Source organism: Podarcis gaigeae (genome assembly GCF_964106915.1).
Source record: "Podarcis gaigeae genome assembly, chromosome: 13".
Lineage (NCBI taxonomy): Eukaryota > Metazoa > Chordata > Lepidosauria > Squamata > Lacertidae > Podarcis > Podarcis gaigeae.
The window spans coordinates 47,703,109-47,720,481 of NC_139689.1; the positions used below are offsets into that span (position 1 = coordinate 47,703,109).

At 45.9% G+C, this 17,373-nt stretch overlaps 1 protein-coding gene across 1 annotated transcript; it reads right to left on the reverse strand.

Annotated features, from left to right (window-relative positions):
• Positions 1-1,729: 1,729 nt before the first annotated feature.
• LOC310830221 (uncharacterized protein) lies at positions 1,730-17,373 on the reverse strand. The gene is made up of 7 exons (XM_083709955.1): positions 17,286-17,373; positions 13,827-13,889; positions 11,929-11,979; positions 9,646-9,684; positions 8,362-8,385; positions 7,739-7,825; positions 1,730-2,952 (listed from the first exon to the last, which is right to left on the reverse strand). Exons 1-7 carry the CDS (start codon positions 17,292-17,294, stop codon positions 2,605-2,607), a joined length of 621 nt encoding a protein of 206 aa, XP_083566081.1. The 5' UTR covers positions 17,295-17,373; the 3' UTR covers positions 1,730-2,604.

Below are 17,373 nucleotides of genomic sequence, written 5' to 3' on the forward strand. Positions count from 1 at the left end.
GAATTACCACTTCCCCAGTGGCACAAAACATTTGCTAAAAGAAAGGAGGCAGAGCAGTCTATCGTCACATCTCTAGGTCTCCAGGGAGATCAGGCGTCTGCAGTGTATTTCGATGACAAAAAACCAAACAGAGATATTTAGCCACTAACCTGGTGAGCTCCTGATCGTTCCACAGTAATAGAAAATGTATGACCTCCGACTCTGGTTTCCATTTGGGGATACAGAGTTGACTTAGAAATTGCTGCCGGAGATCAGCATATAGTTTACAATTGAGAACCATATGTGTGAGGGTTTCCACCAGGTGGTCTTCACATGGGCAAGTTCGTTTTCCTTCCACCCTGCCTGAGAACCTTCCCCAAAGGAGGTTGGATGGATTTGAATTAAACCTGGCCAGCGAAAATGCCCTTCTTTCTTGAGTAGCAGAAATTCAAGGTAATTGTGGTTAATTTCATGTGCCCAAGAAAGTTGAAAATAAAGAGCGGAGCATGTTTTCTCTGCTGCTACTGTTAGTTCCTGGCGTTCAATATCCCACAACCTAGTTTTTATTATAGCCTTGGCAGATAGTAGGGACATCGATCGCAAAAGTTCCACCGACAGCCCACGTTGCTGTACCTTCTTGTTAAACTGTTGTAGCCCTGGGGAAAGAAAGGGGTCTAACAAAACTTCACTGAAAAGGAAAGCTGCCTGCACTCATTCTACCAGATGGGTAAACCCTGGCAGCCAGACTGGAATACCATAGAGCAATTGAGCTATAATTTTGGCATTGAAGACCTTAAGGGCAGAAGGGATATGCGAATTACCTCGTTATGAAAAAATGCATTATGGCCTGCATAGACATCTTACTGGCATTCACCGAACACAGCTATTTGACTTCACTCCGTTGTCTCTTGAGACAGGCACATGCCAATAACAGTTGGGGCAGAAGTCCTCAAAAGGGTAAAGGTAAAGGTAAAGGTACCCCTGCCCGTACGGGCCAGTCTTGCCAGACTCTGGGGTTGTGCGCCCATCTCACTCAAGAGGCCAGGGGCCAGTGCTGTCCGAAGACACTTCCGGGTCACGTGGCTAGTGTGACATCGCTGCTCTGGCGAGCCAGAGCTGCACACGGAAACGCCGTTTACCTTCCCGCTAGTAAGCGGTCCCTATTTATCTACTTGCACCCGGGGGTGCTTTCGAACTGCTAGGTTGGCAGGCGCTGGGACCGAGCAACGGGAGCTTACCCCGCCGCGGGGATTCGAACCGCCGACCTTTCGATCGGCAAGCCCTAGGCGCTGAGGCTTTTACCCACAGCGCCACCCGCGTCCCCCCTCAAAAGTGACAAGGCCACAAAACAGTGTTTCTGGTTTCTCTGCTGAAAGGCCTGCGCACTTTTAGAGGTCTTTGCCCTATCCAGTGAAACACCAATTACCCAATTTCCCCTGGTCAACAGGTGGATTACTGTATTTTTCGCTCAATAAGACGCACCAGACCATAAGACGCACCTAGTTTTTGGAGGAGGAAAACAAGGAAAAAAATATTCTGAATCTCAGAAGCCAGAACAGCAAGAGGGATCACTGCGCAGTGAAAGCAGCGATCCCTCTTGCTGTTCTGGCTTCTGGGATAGCTGCGCAGCCTGCATTCGCTCCATAAGATGCACACACGTTTCCCCTTACTTTTTAGGAGGGAAAAAGTGAGTCTTATAGAGCAAAAATTACAGTACCTGATTTCCCTTGGTCAACAGGTGGATTAGTTATCATACCAAAATGAACAGAGCACTATTGCTTATTGTGGCAATAGTATAATAATACACTTGAGTGTCTTTCGCTTTTTTTATTTAGGAAAGATTGAAATTGCAAAACATCACCGATTTGTCACCGTGAGAGGACTGACCAACACAGAAATGAGGAATGAGATATCTGTGGCTTTTCAGATGGGCACTGTGCCACTTTTCAGACGGACTCCCAACTCCCTTCGGCTCCTGCCATGGTGTCAGGGATGATGGACATGTAACAACAACTAGACGGCCTAATTAAATGTGTAGTTCCCCATTGGGATGTACTGTACGTAAGAGAGAGAAAGTAGGAATAAATGGAAATTATGAATAGGTGAGAAATCTTGCTGTCCTAATCATACAAAGGACAGGAGACAAGACTCACACATTTCCCCTGCTACTGTCGTCATCACCCTGCACTTCCCTGTGTCAGGAGTCCCATGTTTCTCAATGAAACAACATAGTACTGAAGACAGAATTCCTTTTCCCGAGAACCCCTGCTCCCCGCAAGTTTCTAGTGCTTAAACTGATCTTGCGCTCCAAAGTGTGAGCAATGCCTGCTGAAATTTCAGAAGCCTGATGGGTGGCTGAGTAAGAAGGAATAGTGGTTAACGGCAGAGCTTCATAGCTTGCATAGTTCTATTACTGGGAGAATTGGAATAAACAATGCAAATTTTCTCAAGTTGCATGCATGTCATTTGAACCTGATTAATGGGCTTGCTCTGTTCCCTCCACATTTTCTCTGGAATCGGCTGCAAATCACACCAGAAATGTTCCTGGGTATTAGCTGTCTCTTCAGTCCCAGGAGCCCAGTTATATATGGGCTGTTTGTAGAACCAAGACGCCTGGATTTCTGGTTAAGCATCCCCTCTGGATTCTTTTGTGGTATGAGATGTGGGATGTGTTGTAGCTAGGATGTCTAGAGGAGACTCACTCGTCGTAATCGCTGGGTAGTCACTTCCTCGGGTCTCTGAATCGGGTCCCAAGGGCTTGGTGTGAGGGAATGCAGCAGGGATGCTACTAGGCCGAGGCAAGTAGCTAGGAGAGTGGATCTTCAGAAAAGTAAATGGCAATGTGGCTCCAAGGAGGTCTACTCTTACACCTGGCTTGATCGTGCTGGATGCTGGAACGTTTGGAGCCTTCATTGCCAACATATCTGTTGGCCTTTTAGGGATTTTTGCCATTGTGTGGAGCCGTTGGCTGGGCTGTGAAGAAAATGCCGGAACTGTGAACATGCTGGACTGAACCTTTTATGGTGAGAGTTGTCAACCAATAGAAGCCAACTTACTCAAACCAACTGGCTCATCAAATCAAGAGTTTGCATATTAGCAGTTGGCTACAGCATGGTGCTGGTAACATCCAAGGTTGCAGGTTCAAACCTCATTGGGGAAAGTTACATATTCCTGCATTGCAGGGGTTGGACTAAATAATAATAATAATAATAATAATAATAATAATAATAATAATAATAATAATTTTTCTTTATACCCCGCCCTCCCCAGCCAAGGCCGGGCTCAGGGCGGCTAACAAGCAATAATAAAAACAAGTTGAATGAATACAACTTAAAAACAAAATTTAAATACAACATTAAAATATTGAAACATTAAAACATTAAAATGTAGCCTCATCGCAGGAGGAGAAAGGAAAAAGGAAAAAGAGGGGGAGGGAATCAAACTGGTTCCAAGCCAAAGGCCAGGCGGAACAACTCTGTCTTACAGGCCCTGCAGAAAGAAATCAGATCCCGCAGGGCCCTGGTCTCATGAGGCAGAGCGTTCCACCAGACTGGAGCCAGTGATGAAAAGGCCCTGGCTCTGGTTGAAGCCAATCTAACTTCCTTAGGGCCTGGGACCACTAGGGTGTTGCTATTTATTGGACCTTGAAGCTCTCCGTGGGGCATACCGGGAGAGGTGATGATCCTCAGGGTCCCCCCAAACTCTACAGTTCTATGATTCCATGATGCAACCTTAATATAGATGCCTGTTGAAAGCAAACGAGCTGAGGAAGTGGAGCTATGAAACTGAAAAGTCTCCAGCACAAGTGTTGCCTCTGCCATGAACTCACTTAGATGGACTTAGGCAAGCTACTCATCTCTCAGCCTTAGCCTCCATTAGCAACAAGGGTGGTAATGTTGATCTGCCTTACAAATAGAATTTCCAATTATTGTAATACAGTGGTACCTCGGGTTACACACGCTTCAGGTTACATATGGTTCAGGTTACAGATTCCGCCAGTGGCGTAGCGTGGGTTGTCAGCACCCGGGGCAAGGCAAGTAATTTGCACCCCCTAACCCGTGGATTTGCACCCCCTAACCCCCAGATGTTGCGCCCGGTGCGGCCGGCCCCCCCTGCACCCCCCACGCTACGCCACTGGATTCCGCTAACCCAGAAATAGTGCTTCAGGTTAAGAACTTTGCTTCAGGATGAGAACAGAAATCGTGCTCCGGTGGCGCGGAGGCCCCATTAGCTAAAGTGGTGCTTCAGATTAAGAACAGTTTCAGGTTAAGTACGGACCTCTGGAACGAATTAAGTACTTAACCCGAGGTACCACTGTATATGACTTAAAATTGTCGCTCATTGAAGGAGGGAAAGGCCATCTTTAATATATATCTTTATTATATTAAAGATGGCAGTAAACACACCAGAAGTAAAATGGCCTCTTAAGTAAGACATTTAACAACCTCCCAGATTATTAAGTTTCCTTTAATCCTGCAGCCCTTTCTCTGCCCTTCTCATACACTGGGATTTGGGGCTGTTGGGACGAAAATGCTCTCTGCCTGTTCTGCTGAGGTATTCTGGAATACAGATAGAATCTACCTATCCCAGCTTGCATACCCCAAGTATATAACACACTTCTCAGGTGTACGGATCCAGGCCACTCTTGCAGCTAGGAGCAGAGGATAATGATCTGCTCCAAAGCATTGCTGCGGTTTGAAAGAATTCGCCGCTGAGTATAGCCACCTCAAGAGTTTTTCAGCACATTTTTAGTGCTCTGTATTCAACCTAATTTCCCACAAGGTGGCACTGTGTTTCTGAGAATACGCTACAATTTTAAGAGCTGGGAAAATGCAGTACAGTGGTACCTCAGGTTACATATGCTTCAGGTTACATATGCTTCAGGTTACACACTCCACTAACCCAGAAAGAGTGCTTCAGGTTAAGAACTTTGCTTCAGGATAAGAACAGAAATCGGGCTCTGACGGCATGGCGGTAGCAGCAGGAAGCCCCATTAGCTAAAGTGGTGCTTCAGGTTAAGAACAGTTTCAGGTTAAGAACAGACCTCCGGAACGAATTAAATACTTAACCTGAGGTACCACTGTACAGCCATACCTCGTATTACATTTGCTTCACGTTGCGGCTTATCAGGTTATGAACACGGCAAATCCGGAGGTGTTTACTTCCAGGTTCGCCGCATGCGCAGTAGCAACGCTCTACTTACGGACGTTTTGGGGTGCAAACGGCACCCCAAAACAGATCGCGTTCGTAAGTAGCAGTACCACTGTACTTTTTGCTTCAGCGCTGCCTTCAATACTGTTCTAAATCGCACTGTGTGGCTTGCGGTTAGGCAAATGTCGTCAGCAATTGCTGGATGCAGCGCAACACAGAGCAGCTGTAGGCATTACAGATGCAGGAAAAGAGCCCACACGGCTTGCGCTTTTCACCAAGCTTATCTGCCTTGTCTGAAATACGTTTTAAGTACAGTGGTACCTCTGGATGTGAACGGGATCAGTTCCGGAGCCCCGTTCTCATCCTGAAGTGAATGCAACCTGCGTCTGCGAGTGCGCGGGTCACAATTCGCTTCCGCGCATGCGTGTGACATCATTTTGAGCTTCTGCGCATGTGTGAGTGTCAAAACCCGGAAGTAACACGCTCTGTTACTTCCGGGTCGCCGCGGAGCGCAACTCGAAAATATTCATCTTGAAGCATATTTAACCCGAGGTATGACTGTAACTTGTACCTATGGGACTGCCTCTCTTGGTATGCCCCATGGAGGACCTTACGGTCCACAAATAATAACATATTGGAGGTCCCAAGCCTCAAGGAGATTAGAGTGGCCTCGACCAGGGCCAGGGCCTTTTTGGCTCTGGCCCCGGCCTGGTAGAACGCTCTGCCACACGAGACCTGGGCCCTGCAGGATTTGACATCTTTCCGCAGGGCCTGCAAGATGGAGCTGTTCCTCCAGGCCTTTGGTTGGGGTTTGGTCTGGCTCCCCCTTCCCTTTCAGAAAAATGGCCTCCCAATTTCTCTCACAGCCCATATAAATTCAGCACAAACAGTTGGGCCTGGTGAGCACTGCAGGTCCCCAACACTAACCTGTGGGTTGCCATCTGATTGGATTTTATTCTGATCCTGATCTGATTTTAGGATGTTTTTTAATTGCCCAGGTTTATGCTCATGTGTTAACACCTTTGATGTTAGCCGCTCTGAGCCCGGTTTTGGCCGGGGATGGTGGGGTATAAATATATTATTATTATTATTATTATTATTATTATTATTATTATTATTATTATTATTATTATTATTTCCTTCTCAGCAGGGCTTGCTCCCAAGGCTTGCATGCTCCCCACTGGGAAGATGTTAAGAATCTTACTTCAGATCTGCTCAGATACGCCTAGCTGTGTGTAACATTTGAATTTGGAACACATGACCCCCCCCAAAAAAAAAATTCCTGGGAAATTTAGTTTCCCCCTCACAGAACCCTTGACAAACTACAGTTCCCAGATTCTTGGTGGGAGTCAATAGCTTTAAATGAATGGTATGTATCCAGCCGTGGACACAGGTGGCACTGTGGGTTAAAGCCTCAGCGCCTAGGACTTGCCGATCGAAAGGTCGGCGGTTCGAATCCCTGCGGCGGGATGCGCTCCCGCTGCTCGGTCCCAGCGCCTGCCAACCTAGCAGTTCGAAAGCACCTCCGGGTGCAAGTAGATAAATAGGGACCGCTTACCAGCGGGAAGGTAAACGGCGTTTCCGTGTGCGGCTCTGGCTCGCCAGAGCAGCGATGTCACGCTGGCCACGTGACCCGGAAGTGTCTCCGGACAGCGCTGGCCCCTGGCCTCTTGAGTGAGATGGGCGCACAACCCCAGAGTCTGTCAAGACTGGCCCGTACGGGCAGGGGTACCTTTACCTTTACCTTTACCTATGTATCCAGCCATTGTGTGCTCAAATTGCCTTTATCCCTTCACAGGGCAGCAATGGCTACTTTTTTGTTTTTCAGGTTGAAAACCTTCCCAGGTTTGCCTTGTTTCCAGGTAGCCCCAACACCTGCCCTCAGTGCTCCATTATTATGTACGCCATCACAATTTTATATTTCCTGTGCATCGCATTATAAAACACAACACAGTTTTGAGCCCCGTTGATTGTTTTGTCCTATTGGTAATTTTCAGTGCAGGTGAAATAATAAATCAGGAGCCTTGTATTAAAATAAAAAGTCACCTGTTTAGGAATCTTACAGGCATAGTTACGAGAAGTGACTTAAAAACAGGAAGCTGGACCCAAATCTCAAATTGCTTGGTTTTTTCCCAACCAGACGCGAGGGCAGCTGAGCAAATATTAAAACAGTGAGGAAGGGATGGATGTTGCTGTGAAATACACAGAGAGTATTCAGCAAAGTTTGGAAACTTAAATCACTGAAATCAGCAGAGCTTGCTTAGTGATGTTCATTCGCTTCAGTGGGTCTACTTTGAGTAAAACTTAGTTGAACGCTGCCCCCGCAGGGGGCTGTTCTGGGGGCAGGGACATTATTTTCTCACTTCCTTTTTTCTTTTTTTCCCCTTATTATTAAAGATTTTCGTGATTTACAAATTTTCTCAGTTTCTGACACACACACCCCTCTCTAATTTCGTCTTCCTCCTCAACCAGGAGGTTAGCAAGGTAGGGACAGATCCTGCTCAACGCATGACCCCTTTTTAAAGTAGGCCAAACAGCAACGTGCCGCATTAAGCTCTCGGGTTGCCCATCCTTGGGCGAGACAAAAACAAGTTTACGGGTAAATTACCAGTCTCGGGAACGTGCAGCGACTTGCCTGGTAGCCTAGGCCACCGCTGCTGTCACTGCTGTCTGCAAAAGGGAGGAGAGATGCACTCTGTAGGGGAGAGACAGAGGAACAGAAAAGTCAGGATTCATGCCCCCTTCTCCAGATGGATCTGGCATGACGTCTAAAATCTGCAAAACAAGGTACTAGCCCTCATTTTCCCTCCCGTGAGTTTTCGGTGCTCTCCGATTGCTGCCCCAAGCAAGTGAGCAGTATATACCGTATTTTCTGCTCTATAAGACTCACTTCCCCCCCCTAAAAAGTAAGGGGAAATGTGTGTGCGTCTTATGGAGCGAATGCAGGCTGCGCAGCTATCACGGAAGCCAGAACAGCAAGAGGGATTGCTGCTTTCGCTGCGCAGTGATCCCTCTTGCTGTTCTGGCTTCTGAGATTCAGAATATATTTTTTCTTGTTTTCCTCCTCCAAAAACTAGGTGCGTCTTGTGGTCTGGTGTGTCTTATAGAGCGAAAAATACAGTGTATTTAATGAACATTGGCTTCAAATATAAGATAGCAGCAGACTTTTAATTTTTAGGAAAGGGCTGAGCAGCTTTTCTGGGGGGAGTTTGGAGATTAGCAAACACTTACGCAAAGCTGTTGAGGCAGCATCACCTATGGGAAAGCAGAAGAAAGGGAAACAAAATACTGGTCAACCTTATTTCCCTTTTCTGTCCTGCTAATACTGCCTCCGTTTTCGGTGTCTGCACCCCAAGGAGGTATTTGCACCTTCCACTTCCTAAACAGACCGAAATCCTGCTTTATTTCCCCACCGCCGCTTGTATTTTTGTGTGTGATTTATTATTTTATGTATTTATCCATCGTTTCCACATGCACCTCTCTCAGGGAGAGGGAGGTATAAGCCAAAACAGTTAAAACCCAAACAGAAAACAGTAACTGGGGGGGAAAGATAGGCAGGTTTATCAGTAAAACTGTTCTGTAGGTATGATCTGAGCCGTATCTCGGAATACATTGCAAAATTCCAATTTGCTTTCATAATAATAATAATAATTTATTATTTATACCCCGCCCATCTGGCTGGGCCTCCCCAGCCACTCTGGGCGGCTTCCATAGAAACCAAAAATACAGTAAAATATCACACGTTAAAAACTTCCCTGAACAGGGCTGCCTTAAGATGTCTTCTGAATGTCAGGTAGTTGTTTATCGCTTTGACATCTGCTGGAAGGGCGTTCCACAGGGCGGGCGCCACTACCGAGAAGGCCCTCTGCCTGATTCCCTGTAGCTTTGCTTCTTGCAATGAGGGAACCGCCAGAAGGCCCTCGACGCTGGACCTCAGCGTCCGGGCAGAACGATGGGGATGGAGACACTCCTTCAGGTATACTGGACCGAGGTCGTTTAGGGCTTTAAAGGTCAGCACCAACACTTTGAATTGTGCTCGGAAATGTACTGGGAGCCAATGTAGGTCTTTCAAGACCGGTGTTATATGGTCTCGGCGGCCGCCCCCAGTCACCAGTCTAGCTGCCGCATTCTGGATTAGTTGTAGTTTCCAAGTCACCTTCAAAGGTAGCCCCACGTAGAGCGCATTGCAGTAGTCCAAGCGGGAGATAACCAGAGCATGCACCACTCTGGTGAGACAGTCCGCAGGCAGATAGGGTCTCAGCCTACGTACCAGATGGAGCTGGTAAACAGCTGTCCTGGACACAGATTTGACCTGTGCTTCCATGGACAGCTGTGAGTCCAAAGTGACTCCCAGGTTGCGCACCTGGTCCTTCAGGGGCACATTTACCCCATTCAGGACCAGGGAATCCTCCACACCTGCCCGCCTCCTGTCCCCCCAAAACAGTACTTCTGTCTTGTCAGGATTCAAACCTTCATCCCAAACTAGCAGTGATTGGTGTAAGAGATTCATTATACCTGCTGCAGGAAAGGTTTGTAGCTGTTGACTCTTGAGACCTGTGGAAGAACAAGGGAATAGAAGGTTATTTTCACATGTCCATGTTTAAACAGAGGTCTTTTGCGGGCCCGTGGCTGCTGACATCAAGAAATCTATATATTTATCTTTTGTTTATTTCTTAAGTTTGCATTCCCGCCCTTCGTCCGAAGACCTCAGGGCAGTTCGCAGCAGAAAAATGCAAGATAAAAACAATAAATACATAATAAAAACAAGGATAAAACGAGTCAATAACTTCCCCCACCTCACATTTTTGCTTGGCACCTAAATGAAAGCACAAGGCAAGACTCTCCAGGGAGAGTATTCCGCAAACTGAGAGCCACCGCGAAAAAAGAGGTAGTTTTTGGCAAAACTTATGGGAGCAATAAGGAAACAAGAGGGAGGAAAAACTTTAGAAAAGATGGGGGGAAATTCGTGGGCTATCTGAAATGTTATTGTACACATATAGGTTCACTAGCAGGTTTAACTTTAACCAAACAGTTAAAATTAATTTTAAAAGCTAACTGGGGAGTAATTATTAATTGGAGTAATGAAGGAGATGCAATGTTATAAATTAAAAAAAATATAAGAAACCACAAAAGGAGTGAGGAATAAAAATAATAATAATAATAATAATAATAATAATAATAATAATAATATACCTCCATATACCCGGAGGGTGGTTCACAGAACAAAATCAAAATATAAAACCACAAAATACATAATCAAAACAACAACAACAACCCAATAATGTTATATTTTTGTGAAAAATATTGGATTGTATCTATGTCAAAATATTGTGAGAAAATAGAAAAATAAAATTCATTTTAAAAGCAAATGAGGTAGTTTTACCTCTTAATATGACAGTCTATATCAGCTAACAAAATATATGTCTTTTACCAAATCACATTCTTTTATTTGCTTACATTTGCAGGTCTGAGTGGAGTGTGTGTGTGTGTGTGTGTGTGTGTGTGAACATTTTGGCCCAATAAGCATGAAAACAAGTTGCAATACTTATCAAATGCCCCCAAATTAACAAGTGTCTACAGCCTGAAGCCCCTTTAAACATACAGATGTTTCTATGCACTAGGCGCACATGTAAAAATAATGTCTTTGTGATTATCTGCAGAGTTTTTTTGCAACACACACACTCTATTTCTGGACTTTTTTTCAGAGTTCTGGACCGGTTTTAATTCATATTTCCTTACACAGCAGGTCACAGTGGTGCTTTAAAGTCCCTTTAAAAGCAGCTAGTAGCTGCCTTCAGAAGGGAAGCAATATTTTGCATAGTTTAAAGCTCTGGAGTTAATGGACTATACATCATTTCGCTGCTTTATTGCTGAAGGCCGGCAGTCCTCCTGAATAACAATGCATAGCTGTCAACCGTCCCTTAGTTGGCGGGAAAGTCCCTTATCCCAGCGCTGTGTCCCGCTGCTGTCCCTTATTGATGATGTCCCTTAAATTTCCCGGGTTTCAAAGGAAGCAGCTCCTCCCTGCCGGCCAGGGAGGAGGGAGGCTCCAACTGTGTTGCTTGGCTGCGTTGCTCACCCAATAAGGAGTCTAAGAACGACTGGGGGGTGGAGCTTGCATGCCTCGTGTCGATCAAATCGGCCACGTTGCCTGGGGACTCGCCTTTGCTCAGCGCTTCCCAGCAGAGAGGTGATGGTGGTTTTCCTTGCTGCATCCCCTTTGCCGGGTTGCTGCGCTGTGGGAACCACCGCTTGAGGCTTCATTTGGCTGCTGGCTGGGCTTTCTGCCTTTGGCTCGTAGGGGCTCAGAAGTTGAACATACTTGTGCTGGGAAAATCCCTTATTTTGGCTGCTGATCCCTTATTTTTGAGGCTGCTGGTCCCTTATTTTCAAATCTGTAAGTTGACAGCTATGGACAATGGTCTGGCCATTATGGGTGGCGGAAAAAGCTTGAATGGATCAAAGAAAGATTAATTTTTTGCTATCCAGTTTATCTTGTGTATAATTAGGATATTATAAGAGTCACTGTTTCCCTTGATGAAGTGTAATTATACTTGAAACATGTTTCACAACACCTCTTTTGATGTTGACCTCCACGTTTCGTAAAGGGAGTTAAAGTGCATATTCATTAATGTTAACAACATTAATGTTAATTAAAAGTTAATTTAATTGTGAATTAAAATTGAATTTTAATGTATTTAATTGCTCGATCGATTATTTTAATTAAAATTTTAATTCTAATTAAAGTGTGTATTAATTTTAAACACAACAACAGCTCCTGCTGAACTTTGCACTTACCAGTTTTTCATAGTGAGCCCCGTAGTTTGAAATAGGATAGGTTGCCACAATCTGCCCAAGAAATAGAAACAGAATATATAATCACAAATTTATTGCAAGATGTCAATATGTGGTGATCATTAGGGACAGTGCTATTTTTCTAGAAAAAAGAGGGGCCAGAATAGAGTTCCAGCTGAAAAAAAAGCTCTGATCAGGGGCATCCATTCTGCCCAAGGGATTTTGGAATATCTGATGCACCTGGAACGAGATGACTGACCCATTTTTTTTTTACCAATTAAATGTAAGGAGATAAGGCTCTTTGATGCGTCTTTTAATCCATTTAATCTGGATTTACCCTTTCTCAGAGAAGTTCAATAAGCAAAAACAAAAAACCTGTAGCTAATTTTTCATTTCCAAAGGAAGACCCCTTTTTTGCAGATACAGTCGTACCTTGGAAGTCAAACAGAATCCGTTCCGGAAGTCCGTTCAACTTCCAAAATGTTCGGAAACCCAAACACAGCTTCTGATTGGCTGCAGGAAGCTCCTGCAGCCAATCAGAAGCCACGGAAGGCCCGTCAGATGTTCGGCTTCCGAAAATTGTTTGAAAACTGGAACACTCACTTCCGGGTTTCGATCATTCGGGAGCCAATTTGTTCAGGAGCCAAGGCGTTTGAGATCCAAGGTACGACTGTATACACTATCATCTTATTAATAATCTTATTAATACTCTAATTAATAACAGCGTAGCCTGCTGCTCCTGTTAAGGACTTTTAACGATTTCCTACCAACACCGGCCCTACCATTAGGCAGTGTGAAGCAGAACCCACAGTCAGTAAATGCTGGAGGAAGTGGGCACATGTACCTTGCAGTCTGCCCTACACCCCCTAAGTGAGTCTGCTGTCCTCCGGAAGATACTGTCCTGTTGTCAGAGGACAATAAAATAATCAGTGAGGTTTATTGACAGGTTGATTAAAAAAAATCAGCGTGGCGCGAGCAAATTTTTATTCTGAAAGTGGCATGGACAAAAAAGTTTCAGCACCACTGGTATAATGTCCAATCACCCATCTCAGAGTCCTACTTGCAAGTAAGCATACTACAGGCTTTGAATGAGTAAAGGTAAAAGTAAAGGACCCCTGGATGGTTAAGTCCTGTCAAAGGCGACTATGGCATTGCGACGCTCATCTCGCTTTCAGGCTGAGGGAGCCAACGTTTGTCCACAGACAGCTTTCCGGGTCATGTGGCCAGCAGGACTAAACCGCTTCTGGTGCAACAGAACACCGTGACGGAAACCAGAGCGCACAGAAACGCCGTTTGCCTTCCCGCCGCAGCAGTACCTATTTATCTACTTGCACTGGTGTGCTTTCGAACTGCTGGGTTGGCAGGAGCAGGGACAGAGCAACGGGAGCTCACCCCGTTGCGGGGATTCGAACCGCTGAACTTCCAATCGGCAAGCATAAGAGGCTCAACGGTTTACCAGGGGTCAGCAAACTTTTTCAGCAGGGGGCCGGTCCATTGTACCTCAGACCTTGGGGGGGGGGGGCGGACTATATTTTGGAGAGAAAAAATGAACGGATTCCTATGCCCCACAAATAACCCAGAGATGCATTGAAATAAAAGCACACATTCTACTCATGTAAAAACACGCTGATTCCCCGACTGTTAGTGGGCCGGATTTAGAAGGTGAATGGGCCAGATCCGGCCCCCAGGTCTTAGTTTGCCTACCCAAAGTTTAGACCACATTGCCACCCGCTTCCCCTTGCTTGATCATTAGGAATTATAGGAATCGCAGAGGAAGCTGCCACGTAGCTCAAGTATTGTCTATACTGACTGACAACAGCTCTCCTGGGTTCTGACTAGACTGGCGTCTCTCCAAGCCCTAAATAGAGATGCAGAGGACCAAAGCACTGGGGAATACTTACCGCAGGAGAAAGAATAATTCCAAGGAGAAAATGCAGGTCTGTGTGCTTCATCATTGCAAAGAGCTGTCAACAAAAGAGCAAAGCGGTATTTTGCCATTTCATTGGCTCCCTGTACGTTTCTGAGCACAATTCAAAGTGTTGGTGCTGACCTTTAAAGCCCTAAATGGTCTCGATCCTGTATAACTGAAGGATTATCTCCACCCCCATCATTCAGCCCGGACACTGAGGTCCAGCGCCGAGGGCCTTCTGGCGGTTCCCTCACTGTGAGAAGCCAAGTTACAGGGAACCAGGCAGAGGGCCTTCTTGGTAGTGGCCCCTGCCCTGTGTAACGCCTTCCCAGCAGATGTCAAGGCAGTAAACAACTACAGTCGTACCTCGGGTTAAATGTGCTTCAGGTTGAGCATTTTTAGGTTACGCTCTGCGGCGACCCGGAAGTAACGGAGCGTGTTACTTCCGGGTTCTGCCGCTCGCGCATGCTCAGACGCTCAAAATGACGTTGCGCACATGCGCGGGTTGCGTTCGCTTCAGTATGCAAACGGGGCTCTGGAACTGGGCTCTGGAACAGATCCCGTTCGCATCCAGAGGTACCACTGTATTTTACTTTTAAAAGACAACTGACGGCGGCCCTGTTTAGGGAAGTTTTTAATGTCTGACGCTGTATTGTTTTTAATATTCGGTTGGAAGCCGCCCAGAATGGCTGGGGAAACCCAGCCAGCTGGGCAGGATATAAATAATAAATTATATTATAAATTATTGTACCGAAGAAGCTGTTCATTGGGCTCAGGATTCTGGGTCTGCTGTTAAAGGGAGAGTTGAGATCTTCCTGTTGCCCCCTGTTCAATATCACCAAGTGAAATATTTGTAGGAGGGGAGCATATCTGAATGGCACACTTTCTACCTGGGAGAGCAATCGGCTATTTGCCCTTGCAGACAGAACTGATGTAGCCTATTTGTTTATTTTGTAACACAAGGAAATCTTGAACAAAAACTGATTTTTTTAAAAAAAGTGATGTCGCCTGGCAATAATAGCTGTTTACTGTTCCTGTTCCTAGAAGGAACTTGGCGCTTGGGGTTTTAAACCAACCAAAAACATCTATTTAATATTTGCCCAATGCTTGTAAACTTGCTTGCTTGTTGGACGGTTGAACCAGTCAGGCAAAGTGGTGGTGGTGGCTTTAACGGAGGGGTGAATGTTTTATGGGTAGAAAAGCAAGGTATCGATACATGACTTAACTTCGCTGTGGGCCGACACTGGGTAAACAATAATGTCTACTATATAATCATAATCAGACTGTTTTGCCTGAGTTAGCCACAAAAGAAGAGCTTATGCCTGTGGGGAAACCAGGAAATAGGACCTGAGAACCAGGGGAAAGCTCCCTGGGTTCCCAAAAACTGGTATTCAGAAGCGTTGCTGCCTTTGGCCTTCCAGGAAGGAACTATCGTATTTTTCACTCTATAGGACGCACCGGACCATAGGAGGGGGAGAACAGGGGAAAAAATTCTTCCCCTCTCTGCTCAGCGCCCCCTCAGCGAAGCGAAGCCTGGAGATCAAGAGGGATCAGTGTGCACCAACCCCTATCACTCTCCAGGCTTCAGGCGGCTATCCGCAAGCCTTCGGAGCACAGCGGGAACTCCTGCTGCACTCGGAAATGCTGTTCACCTTCCCGCCGGAGAGGTACCTATTTATCTACTTGCACTTTGACGTGCTTTCGAACTGCTAGGTTGGCAGGAACAGGGACCGAACAACGGGAGCTCACCCCCGTTGCAGGGATTCAAACCGTCAGCCTTCTGATTGGCAAGTTCTAGGCTCTGTGGTTTAACCCACAGCGCCACCCGCGTCCCAGAAAAACAAGCATAACCTGTACCTAATTGGTTTTAGAGGTTTGGGTATTAAGACTGTGTGTCTGGATTCATTCTTGGCTGGGAGGTTTTTTTAATGTAACCATGAGCAGGGTGAAGGTTATAATATAAATGTTAAAAAATAAAGGTAAAGGAACCCCTGACAGTTAAGTCCAGTCGCGAACAACTCTGGGGTTGTGGTGCTCATCTTGCTTTACTGGCCGAGGGAGCAGACGTTTGTCCTCAGACAGTTTTTTCGGGTCATGTGGCCAGCATGACTGAGGCGCTTCTGGTGAAACCAGAGCAGCGCACAGAAACGCTGTTCACCTTCCCGCTGGAAGGTAGACCACTGGAGTGGTACCTATTTATCTACTTGCACTTTGACGTGCTTTCGAACTGCTAGGTTGTCAGGAGCTGGGAACGAGCAACGGGAGCTAACCCCGTTGTGGGGATTCGAACCGCCAACCTTCTGATCAGCAAGCCCTAGGCTCAGTGGTTTAGACCACAGCGCTACCCACGTCCCGTAATATAAATGTTAGTGATAAGTAAATTAAAACCCAGTGTATGTCCAGGGGAATACATTAACATACAAATATGCATCCATGCATAATTTTATTTGTATGCTGCCTTTCCACAGTTCAAACCATGCTCAAGGTGGCTTACATTAAAAATACATAACTACTGCATAATACAAGGGACGCGGGTGGCGCTGTGGGTTAAACCACAGAGCCTAGGACTTGCCGATCAGAAGGTCGGCGGTTCGAATCCCAGCGACAGAGTGAGCTCCCGTTGCTCGGTTCCTGCTCCTGCCAACCTAGCAGTTTGAAAGCATGTCAAAGTGCAAGTAGATAAATAGGTACCGCTCCAGCGGGAAGGTAAATGACATTTCCGTGCGCTGTTCAGGTTCACCAGAAGCGGCTTAGTCATGCTGGCCACATGATCCGGAAGCTGTACGCCGGCTCCCTCGGCCAATAAAGCGAGATGAGTGCCGCAACCCCAGAGTCGGTCATGACTGGACCTAATGGTCAGGGGTCCCTTTACCTTTACCTTTACTGCATAATAAAAGTAGTCATAGATAATAAATGAAATGTTAAAAAATACACAACCATACTGAACAATTTCCACATAAATCACAGCAAAATATAAAATAAAGATACAAAAAAAACCAACACCAACAGCAGCAACACCCCCCAACAAAATTCATGCAAACAATTGATATAACACTATTGACATACACACATAGAACCACAGAGCTGGAAGGGACCCCCTTCAATGCAGGAATATTTTGTCCAATGTGGGGTTCAAACCCACAACCCTGAGATTAAGAGTCTCATGCTCTACCAACTGAGCCACTCCAGTTTCACATCTTTGCCAGGAAACGACTCAGTATCACATGTACAAGATCCAGGTGTGTGTAGACAGAAATATAGAAACAAAATCAGATCATCGGTCCATTTAGCTCATTATGGTCTGCACTGACTGACATGTTAGAAACTTAGCTTTGAGTTCTTTAAGATGCAATACTGGAGAGAGACAAGAGAGTCACAGACCTGCTAGAAACACAGTCACCCTTTCTAGTGTGCAAGCAAAATTTAGTGCAATAACCGAATCTGTGCTTACCAAGTGCATCTCTTCCACGGACCCTCAGCAAGGCAGTGTTCTCTTCCCAAAAACTGTCCTCAAACAGATCCACAACATGTTTTCGCCA

Bases quoted from the DNA above. Each gene is read 5' to 3' on its own strand.
- LOC310830221 (XM_083709955.1), bottom strand. The intron at 11,980-13,826 runs GTAAGTATTCCC...TTTCTTGGGCAG, and splicing joins GAATTATTCTTTCTCCTGCG to ATTGTGGCAACCTATCCTAT. The intron at 2,953-7,738 runs GTAATTTACCCG...TTTTCTTCACAG, and splicing joins GCTGCACGTTCCCGAGACTG to CCCAGCCAACGGCTCCACAC.